General features: G+C 43.8%; 3 protein-coding genes and 1 non-coding gene across 7 annotated transcripts; 3 read left to right on the top strand and 1 right to left on the bottom strand.

The window, feature by feature from the left end:
- Positions 1–3584: 3584 nt before the first annotated feature.
- On the bottom strand, positions 3585–3656 carry TRNAP-AGG (transfer RNA proline (anticodon AGG)). Its single transcript has one exon. It is a non-coding gene; the product is annotated as a tRNA-Pro (tRNA).
- A 633-nt stretch (positions 3657–4289) lies between these two features.
- On the top strand, positions 4290–8737 carry LOC127294272 (uncharacterized). 4 transcript variants are annotated; one of them, XM_051324052.2, is made up of 4 exons: positions 4354–4395; positions 6659–6755; positions 7369–7467; positions 7569–8737. In XM_051324052.2, the coding sequence occupies exon 4, from the start codon at positions 7875–7877 to the stop codon at positions 8586–8588; it is 714 nt and encodes a 237-aa protein (XP_051180012.1). In that variant the 5' UTR covers positions 4354–4395; positions 6659–6755; positions 7369–7467; positions 7569–7874; the 3' UTR covers positions 8589–8737. The 4 variants fall into 4 exon arrangements, with proteins under 4 accessions (XP_071674967.1, XP_051180012.1, XP_071674966.1 ...); XM_071818865.1 differs by having other exon boundaries at positions 7369–8737; XM_071818866.1 differs by lacking the exon at positions 6659–6755 and having other exon boundaries at positions 4290–4395; positions 7369–8737.
- LOC127294269 (uncharacterized) lies at positions 4403–6652 on the top strand. The gene has a single exon (XM_051324050.1). The coding sequence runs from the start codon at positions 4952–4954 to the stop codon at positions 5678–5680; it is 729 nt and encodes a 242-aa protein (XP_051180010.1). The 5' UTR covers positions 4403–4951; the 3' UTR covers positions 5681–6652.
- Positions 8738–9340: 603 nt separating the features above from the next.
- Positions 9341–13338, top strand: LOC127294273 (uncharacterized). The gene is made up of 2 exons (XM_051324053.2): positions 9341–9434; positions 12093–13338. Exon 2 carries the CDS (start codon positions 12623–12625, stop codon positions 13334–13336), a length of 714 nt encoding a protein of 237 aa, XP_051180013.1. The 5' UTR covers positions 9341–9434; positions 12093–12622; the 3' UTR covers positions 13337–13338.
- The last annotated feature ends 1531 nt before the right edge of the window (positions 13339–14869 follow it).

Below are 14869 nucleotides of genomic sequence, written 5' to 3'. Positions count from 1 at the left end.
TTCTATCGTGTAGTTGTATTAGGATCATCTTATTTATCTATTAAGCCTAAACTTTTGGAGATACAATTAAAATTTGTATAAACATATTCACAACACGTACTCCCCGCCATCCCTCTAGGTTGTCCAATTCTATCCTTCAACTCCCATCAGAACCAAGGGTTATTTGTAAGGGTTTTATTGCCTTAAGAGTGAGATGGGTGATTCGATGAAGGCAGGTGCCACGAACGTGTACTTGAAAGCAGTTGTCCAAACAATTATGGAACGCTTCCAAGCAACATTCGAGCAATGTTTACAAGATACCATTAAAAGTGTGGTCGCCACCAATCCTAGGGTTGAGGGTGATCAAAAGACCACAAAGTGTCTCGGTATATCTGAGAGCCTTTGGGTGGAGATTATAAAATTGGCCACAACTATGTCCTACCCCCAATCCAAAGGATGCATATTAACCACTTCGATGGTTCACAAGCTTTGTAGAGAACTCATTTCTGTTTTTGGAATTCTTCTATGGAATCTCATATTCGTAGTTGTAGCGAAGACCTTTGGGATGTGGTGCTTCGATGATAGATTACGGTGGCTCTAAAAAAACTTGAAATCACATGAACGCCTTGATCGTCAGCATGTCTTGAGATTTATGATCAATTTACCGTGTTGACAGAGCCAAAGAGCTTGGGAGAATCTGGTTGTATTAGATGAGGGAATCACTCTCATTCAAGAATAAAATTAGTAGGCAAGCGAGAAATTAATATGTTCATGGTGATGGAGAGTCTTTAAAAATGCCTATTCAAGACTCAGTGCCCTACGGGTAAAGATTCAATTTGTTTGATGTGACAAGTTCAATGATAGTTTTGATTTCAATGGCTAAGTCACCAAGTGCATGTTCTTTGAGGTCATTGCACCCGACAATCAACAATCGACATTCTATATGAAATTCATGGATTATTTCAACAATATGGGCATCGATGATCGTGTCTCCTATTCCAAGTGCATGAATACATGATCAAGAATTTCAAAAAACCAAAGATACGGTTCTTGCAATGAAGACTACTAATCTTTCCTTGAAGGCCAAGGAAGTTCAACTTCAAAAAGTATAAGATATGAAAGTACAAGTGAGTTCGACGCGGACATGGTCACTAAGAGTATGGTGGTGCCCCATTAAGAAAAGGAGGTGCCTTCCTCAATCCAAAGAGAGTAATTTTGAACAATTGTGATAAAACATGACACTTCGTCGACAATTGTCCATATGACAAGAGAGAATACAAGTCAAACTATGCAACGAATGAAGTGAACATTGGGCTACATATTCGTGTATGTGTGCTTTGGTTGTTTCTATTCGAACTCTTTCAGTTATGCTTATCATTGTCATAGAATTAGTGCTTGAAGTACCTTATATCATCTAGATTGTATCAAGGTTCAAAGAGTTGCATTACGCTCATCTTATGTATACGCAAAGCCTAAACTTGTGATCTAAGAAGAGATTAAATTTGTAACATCCCTCTAGGTTATCCATCTAGATTGTTCACTAAGTTTTGGGAAACTTTATTTGTGTCTGCATTACACTAAATAAAGAGTAAATTGGCGGTTAAAGCTTTTCCAAAAATACATGATTGCACCTTCACCATATTTGCATTCACATGTCTAACTTGACTATCAAGAAATTTATTCCATTGAAGATATCATGTATATATTCCACAATCATTAAACCAATAAAATATCTCATTAGTATACGTCATGTTATTAACAATGCCATAGAAAATCCGTTGCAGCATATATTCAAATTAACTCTCATCATGTTTACCAGTAAAGACACATAGTAAAGACATGATTACATATTTTGACATCAAATCATTATTATAGAACTAAAGATCTTAGGTACTCTAAGTTAACTACGGAGTCCTGATGCCGACATGTACACATTGTAAACTGTGTGATGTCAACCCTAAATTATCACATATCCATCGATTACAAATATGCGTTAGCAAATGGAAAATGTACCCATCATCACATTTAGCAAAGGCCATGCCATCTTATCCTCCTCCCCGTAACCCTATGCAACCAAAAGAAACATATCAGGGTAACCGAGAGGCATCATACGAAGCATACAATACACTCGGGGCCTCTCCCAGTTCTCCATGCTGCTACTACATTAGTAGCCATCGTCCACAACTACTACCCAGGACACCTCAACTATCGTCGTTTTTGACCTCGAGCATGTGAGAATAATAATGGGCTGAATGGTGAGATGAAATAAGGTTTTGAGGGAGGGATCATTGCAAAAAAAGTTGTGTCGCTATAGGTTCTCCCCGATCACACGAATGCGTAAAATCCTACCAGACGGGCACACATGTCAATTCAACTTGCTATGCTGGGAGAAATTATCTGGGCCGGCCTAATTTTCAGAAAAGTATTACTGAAACACAAGGCTATGCACTGGATTGAAGAATTTGCAAGTTTGAGGATTAAATTGTTTATACGCCCGAAATTGATGTACTAACATTGTACTCTAATAATAATAAGAAGAAGAATAATATCCATGCCTGCTTCGATCTAGATTCTGGTGCGGGCTCCTCAGGTGCTATAATATGTGATGACAGGGATTGCTTTTTAGAAGCTAGATGTCGAGGCATTTCGTTTGTGTTGGATGCATTGATGGCGGAAGCCTTTGCGCTACACAATGGCATGGTCCTAGCGGGGCAGACGGAGTGTAACAAACTCGAGGTAAACTCATACTGTATGGATGTGATTGAGGCAATGCGATATGGGGGTAATTCTCTTGGGCTGGTAGCGACGATCTATGTGGAGTATAGTTTTCTATGCTACAACTTTTTAGAGGTGTGTTTTAAACACTGTTCTAGGGAATCCAATGAGGCATCAGATTCGGCGTTGAAGAAACTCGGAGGGCTCCTCTGGCCGGTGTTTATTATCAAGCTAGATCCAATCTTATGGGGCTGGTGGCTATCGCCACTTGTTACCGCCTACTAGGAAGGGGTTTCTTCAGCGCTAAAGAATGGATCAACCGCTGGAGAAGGACGTGTGTTCTTCGTAGTTGCGCCGTTACTAGTTTACAATAGCACAAGCGTTTGTATATTACTATATTTTTTTAATACAAGTAATGTATATCTACATACTCGCACATAGTCAAAAAGAAAACTTCCCTTTTTCTTATAAAAAGACTAGCATGTCGTGAGCAATTTTTTTGTATAGTTTTTTTAACAAACATTTTCCGATTTTCGGTGCATCATCTGCAACTGCAAGAGGAAGAGTAGTAAACAGATTTGATGTGTAAATACCCTGTATCAAATTATATGTTTTTCGATTTTCAGTTCGCATCATCTGCAACTGCAAGATGAAGAATAGTACTCCCTCTGATTCATATTATTTGACGCTAGATATATCTTTATTAGCGTCAAGTAATATGGATAGAAGGGAGTAAACAAATTTGATGTGCAAATCCCTGTCTCAAATTAATAATTAGATGTAGCATCAAGTAATATGGATAGAAGGGAATAAACAAATTTATGTGCAAATCCCTGTCTCAAATTAATAATTAGATGGAAAGGCAGCAAAAAGGAAAAAACGAATAAACGGGGGCATTCCGAGAATTGAACTCGGGACCTCTCGCACCCTAAGCGAGAATCATACCACTAGACCAAATGCCCTTTTTGTTTATAGTGCTCTCTAATAAAATTAAGATCCGTTCTTCAGGATTATAGGTAACTTGTGGCCCGGTCTGTGCCCCACCAGACCTTCCTCTCTCGTAAAGTCTCGCCGCCGGCGAGTAATCCGGCACCGCATCGCCACCGCCTACCCCTCCTCCTCATCCGCCTCGAGTCACCGCTCCTCCACCTCGTATGGCGGAGGCAGCAAGGGACGACGATGAGTTTGCGCTGTCTCTCGAGCCGCTGGATCTGGGGCGCAGAGCCCTTTTGCGCCTTGCAAGGAAGTTCCTCGGACAGAAACTGGCGGTTCAGGGCAACGGCGATGACGTCCGCTGCTGCCGTGCAGAAAAAGCGCGGTGTAAGCTTCTTGTGCTGGCAAACCGCCGCGCCTAGCTCTGGCAAACGTGGTGGAGCAGAGCAGCACTTGCTGCAGTGAGGTAGAACAGAGGGTGGTGTCTCTTCGCAACTTCTCGAGATGCTGAATTCTGAAAGATCCTCCTTATATACTGATGGCTGTTCGCATCCAAATGGTAACGCTCTGTGATAATGCTATTGACATCCAATTCGTAATGACATTCGCATTAGCTCATCAATTATTGTCTTTAGTTTAGTTCTTCACTTACGCTGATTCCATTCCAGATGGTCAAGATTGCAGATCATTTTGTGGTGGATCTTGTCACAGACGGCCGCGACATGCCAGGGCGACTCCATGAGGTGGGCAGTTCATGACCTGAACTAGGTGAGCACATTTCCGGATGTTGAGTCAACTAGCAGATCTTATTTCTTATAATTGTCTTATTTCTGCTCCCTTAACCTCTATCCAGCAGAAACTGGCTTATATAATTTAGGTGTGGATCATTCTGTAGATGGCAGATGGTCCTCCAACAAACGCCAATTACATAGCTAGTAGGTTCTTTCCATTGCTTGCTTCCTATCACTCACCGATGTGGATTTATTCCGAGTAATGTTAAGCACTCGTGCATATGAGTTGCCACCAATTATAGGGACAACATCTGCTTGTAAGCTCACTTATTGATGTCTGTTGCACAAACAAGGTGAAACAGCATGGACTTGTCTATGCACGAATGGCTACGCCATATAACCATATCATAAAACTTGCTCAAGAGCATTGTTTAGATTACCATCAGCTTGGTAATGACATTGGCATTTCGATTCTTAACTATAAATAGAGGACACCTGAAAAGCCTGAACAGAGTGCAACTTTTCTTCGTTTCTCATCTCTTCCTTGTCCTGAAGAAATATAACATCACTCATCCACAACCTCCATCAAAAACATGTCTGGCCATCTCAGATCTACAAGTCTGCCTTCTAGGCCTCACTCTAGTGAGATCAAAGTAGAAGAAGAGTTACACAGCCTAAGAACATGCCTCTGTAGGCAGCCTGCCACCATGGTCACATTGTGTGATGGCTTGAGGAGGCTTGCAGATGTCTACAACTGTGTTGAGGAGATCGTGCGCTTGCCAAGGAACCAAGTTGGCCTCTGCTCGCCCCAGCAACAGAAAGTTGTGGAGAAAGAGCTGGAACGGTCCCTTGTGCTGCTTGATATCTGCAATGCTATGCAAGAGAACTTTGCTGAGTTGAAGATGGGTATCCAAGAGCTGCTACTAGTCCGCAAAAGAGGAGATCATGCCATTGTCAACCTCAAAGTAGAGTCTTTCTTCCGTTCAGCGAAGAATATGCGAAAGCATTTCAGGAAGTACAGCAGCAAAGCTACTTCTGAAGGTCTCAGCTTTGTCAGGCTACTAGCAGAAGCAAGAGAGATGGCTATCTCCCTATTTGAATCTGCATCCTATCTCTTGCCAAAGAAGATTATCACCTCCGATTCTAGCAAATGGTTTCTTGTGTCCAAGAAGTTCCAGAAAAAAGAAGTTATACACACGGAGGATCGGTTACAAGCATTAGAGTGCAGAATAGGAGATCTTGAGAATGGTGCAGGGTTTCTGTTCAGGAGATTGATCCAGACCAGGGTTTCTCTCCTGAACATTCTTAGCTCTTCAAGATGAGTTGCTGCCCTGGGGCCATGTGATTTTTTTTTTTAGATAAGGGGAGTACCCCAGCCTCTGCATCAATTGATGCATGCAGCCTCTTATTAAACTTATTTAAACGGTCTGAGTTACAATCTTAAAACAAATCATGGATCACACAAAGTTTCCACATAAAACAGCCATCTAAAGAAAAAGAGGAAAACAAGCCGCCACAAGATCTTCATGTGAGCCGCCTATCAGTACGCCAACCGCACCGGCTGTATAAATCCCGTGCTACCGTCGCCAAGCGGTTGCACCCAATATCCATGTCCAGGCGCGCCTCCTCCGGCTGGAGATAGGACCACATATGGATCCAATGAGTAACTAGTGGAATAACCTGCAGAAAAGATGTGAGATGGGGCCATGTGATTGGCATCCTCCTTTTAAAGGGTTTGAAAACCTTGTGTAAATCTATCTAGTGTCTATGGGAGACCCATGTACATATTAGTGTATCACTGGTAGACTATAAGGGGAAATGATTTCATCATGTTTATGTTGTCAATGTTCTTTTGTGTGTACTTCTGATTTCTGATTTTGGTGAAATGTGATTTTTCTTCCTAGGTAAATACTGGTTGATTGCTCCTTAATGGCAGACAATATTCAGTACGACAATATTTTTCATCTTTTGCTGCAGATTTTAAGGGGTGATATTGTCACTTGACAATTTAGCCTCATACTTTTGTTTCCTGTGCTTGCACTAATGTAATTATTTTGTGATTGGTTTTCTATACATGCATGAGTGTGCAAAATCCAGGCTATGCGGCAAGCTTGTAACTATATTAGATGATATGAAGAGGAAACTTGAAAAACTGACAAATGCGCATAAACCAGACTTACACACATGCTACCAATGACATAAATACCTCATGTTTCTTTTAAAGTTTGCAGTCTTACCATTATCCATGCTATTTTTAATATGATAAAAAATGCTGATCCTTTCATGATGGATTTTATTAGGGGTGGATGAAACTTGCCAGCAGTATTCCATGGGGTGTTGAGTTCATGCTTATCTTGAAGCTACCTGGCACACATTACATTGAACACGTTTCTGGAGGTTCTTGCTTGCCAACTGTTCCTTTCATGAACTGAGATTCCTGCTCACCACCTTATAGCAGAAAACAACTCTGGGCACTCGTGCAGTTCATTTTGCCGGACATAGCAGCATGAAAGATTGGCAATACAAAATAGCGACTTGTCGAACTAAAAAAGAAAGCAACTTGTCGAACAAAAAAAAAGCAACTTGTCTTCCTGTACTGTCAAGTAGTCGTGCAGACCACAGTTTGCCTACGTTTGGAACATGTCAAAGTTGCATTGTTTAGCATTTATCAACGTGTGCTTCATTAAACTAAGATGGGCATCAACTTGTCTGAGACTGTGGTGGCCATGTGAGTAGATGGGATCTGCAGAGATAGAGGTACTTTTTATTTGGGTAGCAGTCTGAGGTGCCTTGTTTTCAAGTTTCTCATGTAATTGGACACCTCTACCTCTTCTACCGAAGAGTGACACCATAGATTTCATACAGAAACAGGCATTACCTTCTAATATCTGGAATTTTGCAAGCTAGAACCTGTTCCTGTGGTGTTTATTTGCTAGTTTCTTATGTTCCAAACGAGTAAGTGAAGTATCTATTGATAATTATAATGCATGTGTGGTGGATCATGCTGCAGATGGCAGAGACAGACCAGCAGAACACCAGTGCTGCACAGCAATTGCGTCGAAGGTGCAACTGTCAGAAGTTGAGAACCCAATCGACAGGCTGTTGGAAGGTGAAGTCATCTGGTCCATCAACATAAACATCAGTTGCATCACTTACATTTTAGTTTATTTAGATTTTCTGATCTGGATTGTGAGTTAAGCACTCGTGCAGATGCTTTGCTGACAGTTGTTGAGACATGGCATGCCCTTAGGGATGCTTGTCTCCCTAACAAGATAAACAACACCAGCTTGTCATGGATACAGATGCTTATGCTGCTGCAAAGAATCGGTCCATTATTGGCAACAAACGGAGTGTGTTGCGTAATATTCTTTCTGCCTAATGGGTTTTGCCAGCAGAACAGATTTTGTTTCTTGACTATAAATAGAGTGCTACAATGGTTGAGCACCAACAGAGTACAGTTCTTCTCTTATCTTACATTTCAGATAGAAGAACATCTTCAGTTTATCCATTAGAAACATGGCCTGCCATCAAAGATCTGCAAGTTTGCCTTCTATTCCCCACTCCAGTGTATCCAAAGTGGAGATAGAGCTGCAGGATCTGAAATCATGCATCTCTTCACCCTCCCCAACCATGGACACAGTGTGTGGTGGTTTCACGAGGCTTGGAGACATCTACAACTGCATTGAAGAGCTCATGAGCTTGCCCAGCAACCAAGTTGGCTTCTCCTTTCCCCAAAACAAGAAGATGGTGGAAGAGGAACTGGAAAGATCCCTCGTGCTGATTGATCTCTGCAACACCATGCAAGAGAACTTAGCAAATCTGAAGCTTAGTACCCAGGAGCTACAACTGGTTGTCAAGAGAGGAGATGATACGGTTGTTCAACTCAAGGTTGGGTCGTTCGTTCGCCTCGCGAAACAGGCTCAGAAGCCTTTCAAGAAGATCACAAGCAGCAAAGCTACTGCTGCGGATTGCAGGCTGGTCAGGCTACTGGCAGAAGCCAGAGAGATGTCTGTCTCTCTACTTGAATCCACATCGCATCTGTTGCCGAAGCAGTTCACGACCACCAAAGGAAGCAAATGGTCTCTTGTCCAGAAAAGAAAGGTCGTTTGTGAGGAGGAGCAGTTGCAAGCGCTGGAGCAAAGCATGGGAGGTCTTGAGAACGGTGCTGAGTTTCTGTTCAGGAGATTGATCCAAAGCAGGGTTTTGCTTCTGAACATTCTTAGCTCGTAGATATTTCTCAGGCCATGTTTCTTCAGTACCTTGTGATTGGCATCCGCTTTTTAAAGGATTCACCAGTCATATAAGCCTTTCTAGTTTGCTTAGAGTACCAAATGTACATACAGATGATCAGTTGATAAAAACAGTTTTTACCACGTTCATACTGACTGCTGATTTCACTAATATTTACCAGGCGGAGGTGTTTATTATTCATAGATGAATGTCATGTTGATATGTTCTCTATTCGAGTATACAATTAATGTTAAGGAGCTGAAAAGGAAATTCCTTGTAAGAAGATGGCATGTAGTAGAGTATCAGTGAAGATCAAATAATTCACAGTTTTGGTAATAAGTAGGAGCTTGGTTTATAATTATTTCTAGCTATAGAATATATAAGTTGTACACCTTTACAATTTTTAATTTTTCCTTATCCCTGAAATGTCCATGTTACATCACACCAATTAAAATTCCAATTGGCGCCATCATCTGTTTCTTGCAATACACTATCAATATTGAACATGACAGCTCTAGGCCATGTGGTCGTGGGTCATAATTACCTGATTAGCATAGCATACAAGGACTATTATGTTAACAGGTGTACCAGACGTAAGCACATGCCACTAATAATTTAGATCCTCTGTATATAGAGGCCGTAACCACTAGTTCAACTGATATTCTATTCCACATGAAGATACCTTACATCTCTTTTGATGAGTTGTTTCGACTGGTCAAGAATGCTGATCCTTTTGTGGTGGATCCTGTTGCAGGTTGATGAAACATGACAACAATACTCCATGAGGTGCTGAGTTCATTCTTATCTAGATGTTACCTGTATCATGTCAGGACTGAGCGTGCTTCTGTAAGTTGAGTCAACTCTTTTCTTTCTTGCAGATGTTGTGTCCTATGTTTTCATTGAAATCTTTTCCGTTGTGCTATAGAAAAATCGAACTTGAATGCCCGTGCATTTTTTCTTTGGAATAACTGAAACATGACAGATGAAAATGCTTATTAGATACATGATTTATCCAGTAGAACCTGTTGGGTTCTCTTCTCAGTGAAAATAGTGTGGAGTGTTACTGTGTGTTTGAGACAAAAAAATATATACTTTCTCTATTACTGCACCTAGATCCGTGATCTTCTAGCTCCCATGTAAAAATCTGCTGAATTCATCCCCTTGTTATGTTTTCCAGTATCGAGATATGGCATAGTTTGATTTGAGATTTTTTTTTAGCCATCAAGTAAACTATGGCACTAAAACATTACATTGAACACGTTTTTGGAGGTTCTTCTTGTCAACTGTTCCTTTCATGAACTGTGGTTCTTGCTCACCACCTTATAGCAGAAAATAACTCTGGGCACTTGCTCTCCCGTCCCCCCGCGTCGCCCTCCTCTGGCGACAAGGGGGGAACCCTTGCCGCCGCCGCCTCTAGCCCCACCCCGATCCTCTCCCTTGCTTCGCCGCCGCCGGAGGGGGGCCGGCAAAGCCGCGCGCGCCCCGGGGAAGGTGGCGGCGGGGCAGTTTCTCCCCCCTCCCGCGTCCCCTGGCGAGGAGGAGCTCGCCCGGGCGCGACGAGGTGTGGCGGGCGCGGTGGGCCGGCGGCTGGGCGCTGGCGGGGCTGCGGGCGGCCGTGGTGGCGCGCGGCCTGGTCGTGGTCGGGGTGCGGCGGTGGTGCTGCGGCGCGGGGCGTTGCGGAGCTTGGCGGCGCGCGCACGGGCCCAGATGGGCTCCGGCGGGCCTGCGCGAGCTTGCCCCTGGTCGCGCTGTCTCGGGGCAGAGGCGGTGTCCTCCCTCCCGGCCTTCGCCGGCGAGGCTGCGGGGGCGGATGCGGTGCTGGATGGCGGGGCGGCGGCCCTGTGTGCGCTGGGTGGCTTGGCAGCTGCTGTGGCTGCGGGGGCGGCATGGCGGCTGGACCGGGGAGCTCGCGCTGCTGTGGCCGACGGCTCGGCCTCGAACCCCTGTGTTGGCGTCCGTCGAAGCTCCCTCTCTGTGGCGGTTGGCGGCGCCCGCAGAGCTCTTCTCGGCGAGCTTGGTTGGCAGCAGTGGTGCGACTCGGCTTTCGGCCCCGCGCGGTGCGGGTGGTGGCAGCGGAGCTCGCGGAGCTCCTTAGTCTGGTTGTGGTGGCGGTGGTGGCTTGTGTGCGGTGGTGGCGCCGCTTCTGCACATGAGGTGTGTCTGCGGAGTGCGGGCTGGCAGCGTCTTCGGTCTTCGTCTCGCTGTCCGGCCGCGTGAGGGAGTGGTGGCTCGTTTGCTCCAGGCGAAAGCCTGACCGCGCGGCGTCTGCGGATGTCGCCGTCCTTCTTGGGGGGTGGTCGTGGAGCTCTTCGGCCTTCGCTGCCTCGGGTTCACATCTTCGGGTGAAAGCCTAGATCCCACGGGATCGGACGACGGCGTCGATTCTTCGTCGTGTCCCCTCCTGAGGGCGTCGTCTTGAAGTTGGTGATCCCCTTCGCGCCCTCCCGCGACCTCGACACACAGGGCATCCGGGTTGGCAGGAGGTCAACCAGTGATGCGGGTGTTCCGGGTGGAGGCTTGAGAGGCAACGACGATGGTGGTGACCAAGGTTTGGTTGCGGCAAGGTCATGTTAGTCGGCTCTGTTCCGGCGTGTTCGAATGTCTTCGTGGTGGTCTCTTCTTGCTGTGAAGTCGAAGCCACCCTCGGGCGGTGTACGATGACCTGCGTGGGGCGGTCCGGTGAAGGTCCTATTCGGCGCTTGTCTTGCGCATCTCCTCTCCGAGGCTCGTCATCAGTAGCGGAGCTGCCGGTCTCTCTTCGAAGAGCCATCTGTTTGGCATAGGCCGGCTTGAGCTTCTTAGCTTTTGTGGGTAGCCAGGGTGGCTGGGTGTGCCCCGGTGGCGGGTGTGTGTGGTTTGGGTGTGCTATGGCACAGTTGTTGTTGGTTTTTGCTCGGTTTTCTCCTAAAAACCGGGCACCTTCTGCTTAATAAATGAATGAGGCAAAGCTTTTGCCTCCGTTTCGAAAAAAAAAACTCTGGGCACTTGCAGTCCATTTTGCCAGACATAACTGAAACATGACAGATTGACAATAACAAATGGCTACTTGTCTTCCTGTAGTGTCAAGTAATCGTGTAGACCACAGTTTGCCTACGTTCGGAACATGTTAATGTTGCATTGTTTAGCATTTAACAACGTTTCCTGCTTTATACTAAGATAGGCAAGTGCATCAAGTTGTCTGAGGCTGTGGTGGCCATGTGAGTAGATGGGGTCTGAAGAGATAGAGATACTTTCTGTCTGTGTATCAGTCTGTTGTGCATTATTTTCAAGTTCCTCATGTAATTAGGCACCTCTACTTCTGCTACTGAGGATGACACCACGAATTTCTTGCAGAAACATGCACTACCTTCTAATATCTGGAATTTTGTAACCTTGATCCCGTTGCAGTAACATTATGAGTTAGTTTTCACAAGCTGCTTATGTTGTAAGAGAGTAAAAAATGCGTTAGAAGAAGTGAAACATCTATTGATGATTATAATGCATGTGTCGTGGATCGTGCTGTAGCCTGTAGGTAGCAGAGACATACCAGCAAAGCAGCAGTGCTACACGGGAATTGAGGCGAAGGTGCAACTGTCAGATGTTGAGAACTAATTGACAGGCTGTTGGATCGTGAAGTCATCTGGTCCATCAACATACAACTCAGTTGCATGACTTCCACTTAAGTTCATTTTTCCCTCGGTTTGCTGGTCTGGATTCTGAGTTAAGCTAAGCACTCGTGCAGATGCTTTGCTGTCAGTTGTCAAGACATGGTATGCACTTAGTGATGCTTGTCTCCCGAACAAGATAAACATCACCAGCTTGTAACGGATACAGATAGTTATGATTCTGCAAAGAATTGGTCCATTATTGGCAACAAACAGATCGTGGTGCACAATATTCTTTCTGCCTAATGGCCTTTGCCAGCAGAACTGCTTTTGTTTCTTGACTATAAATAGAGTGCACCACAATGGTTGAGCACTAAAAAAGTGCATCTGTTCTTCACTTTCTCTTCTAGTCCAAACACAAAAAGTATCATCAGTTCATCCACTAGAAACATGGCATGCCATCAAAGATCTGCAAGTTTGCCTTCTATCCCCCACTCCACTGAATCCAAAGTGGAGGTTGAGCTGCAGGGTCTGCAAACACGCATCTCTTCGCCATCTGCGACCATCGACACAATGTGTGATGGTCTGAGGAGGCTTGGAGACATCTACAACTGCATCGAGGAGATCATGAGCTTGGCCAGCAACCAAGTTGGTCTCTCCTTGCCCCAAAACAAGAAAATGGTGGAAGAGGAACTGGAACGGTCCCTCGTGGTGATTGATCTCTGCAATTCCATGCAAGAGAATTCAGCACATCTGAAGATGAGTACCCAGGAGCTGCAACTGGTTCTTAAAAGAGGAGATGATGTGGCTGTTCAAATAAAGGTCGAGTCTTTCATTCGCCTCGCGAAACAGGCACAAAAGCATTTCAAGAAGATCACAAGCAGCAAAGCTACTGCTGAGGATTGCAATCTTGTCAGGCTACTAGCAGAAGCCAGAGAGATGTCTGTCTCTCTACTTGAATCCACGTCATATCTGTTGCCAAAGCAGTTCACCACCACCAAAGGAAGCAAATGGTCTCTTGTCCCAAAAAGGAAGGTCGTTTGCGAGGAGGAACAGTTGCAAGCGCTAGAGCGAAGTATGGGAAATCTTGAGAACGGTGCTGAGTTTCTGTTCAGGAGATTGATCCAAAGCAGGGTTTCGCTCCTGAACATTCTTAGCTCCTAGATATTCCTTGGACCTTGTTTCTTTAGCACCTTGTGATTGGCATCCTCCTTTTAAAGGATTTACCAGTCATATAGAATATTTTTAGTTTGAGTGCAGTACCAAATGTACATACAAATGATCAGTTGATAAAAAACATTTTTGACTTGTTCATACCATGACTTATGATTTCACTGATATTTACCAGGCATAGCTGAATGTCATGTTGATATGTTTTTTTCTAGAGTATATGGTGGATGTTAAGGAGCTAAAAGGAAATTTCTTGTAAGAAAATGGCATGTGGAGTATGAGTGAAAATTGAATTATTCACAGTTTTGTCAATAGGTAGGAGTTTTGTATATAATTATTTCTAGTTATAAGTTCTACACCTGTTCAATTTTTATTTGGCCTTATCCTTGAAATGGCCATGTTACCTCGCACTCGCACCAATTAAATTTTCCGATTGGCACTTATCATCTTTTGCTTGCGATACACTAACTATTATAAACATGCCAGCTCTAGGCCATGTGGCAGTGGCTCATCATTACCTGACTAGCATTTCATACATGCCCTATTATGTTAACAGGTGTACCAGACTTAACCACAATAATTTGGATCCTCTACATATAGGGGCAGTAACCACTAGTTTCAGCTGATATTCGGTTCCACACGAAGTTATTTTACATCTCTTTTATTGAGTTGTTTCGGCTGATCAATAGTGCTGATCCTTTTGTGGTGGATCTTTTGCAGGTTGATGAAACATGACAGCAATGCTTCATGAGGTGTTGAGTTCATGCTTATCTAGATGTTACCTGCATCATGCCAGGACTGAGCGTGTTTCTGTACGTAAAGTCAACTCTTTCCTCTCTCGTAACAACTAGTAGATGCTATGTCCTATGCTTTCATGGGAATCTTTTCCCTCGTGCTGTTGCCAAACCCAACTGGAATGCCCGTGCACTCTATTTTTTATCTGGGATAAGATAAACATGACAGATAGGAAATGCTAAATAGGTACATTTATCTCCTTATCCCATATTAGGAAGCACTCACGGAGACTGCACATTTTAACATGTGAAACATGATGCAACGATATGATTACTTTATATTAAAGCAGCACTTCTACTTTATATTAAACAACACTTTACCTAAAAATAATTAGTAAAATGCAGCACTCTAAAAAAACAAACATTGGTATTGTGTTATATGAGTATATTCATTTGTGATGTTACAAACTTCACGAGTATGCTGAATATTTTGTATGATACATGGTTCACTGAACAAGGATATATACATGACATTGTATGTGAAAGCTTCAGTTCAAGAAGCATTTATAAATCTTCTATTAATATCAATAGCGTTTGCTGATGTAGAAGCCTGAACTGTTCATAGTTGTTTGTTACCTTCTCAGTTGATAGGTTAGTTAAAACAGCAACCTGCACTATGAAGCGATAGGCTGGTAATTCGTAAATGTCGTATTACATTTTTTTCTGTCTCACTAAAATATTTTATGCATTTATTGGTCTGGAAACAGAACAAGAAAGAATTAATGTGTTTGTT

Source organism: Lolium perenne, chromosome 4 (genome assembly GCF_019359855.2).
Source record: "Lolium perenne isolate Kyuss_39 chromosome 4, Kyuss_2.0, whole genome shotgun sequence".
NCBI classification, from domain to species: Eukaryota; Viridiplantae; Streptophyta; class Magnoliopsida; order Poales; family Poaceae; genus Lolium; species Lolium perenne.
This window is presented reverse-complemented; position numbering and strand designations above follow the sequence as displayed.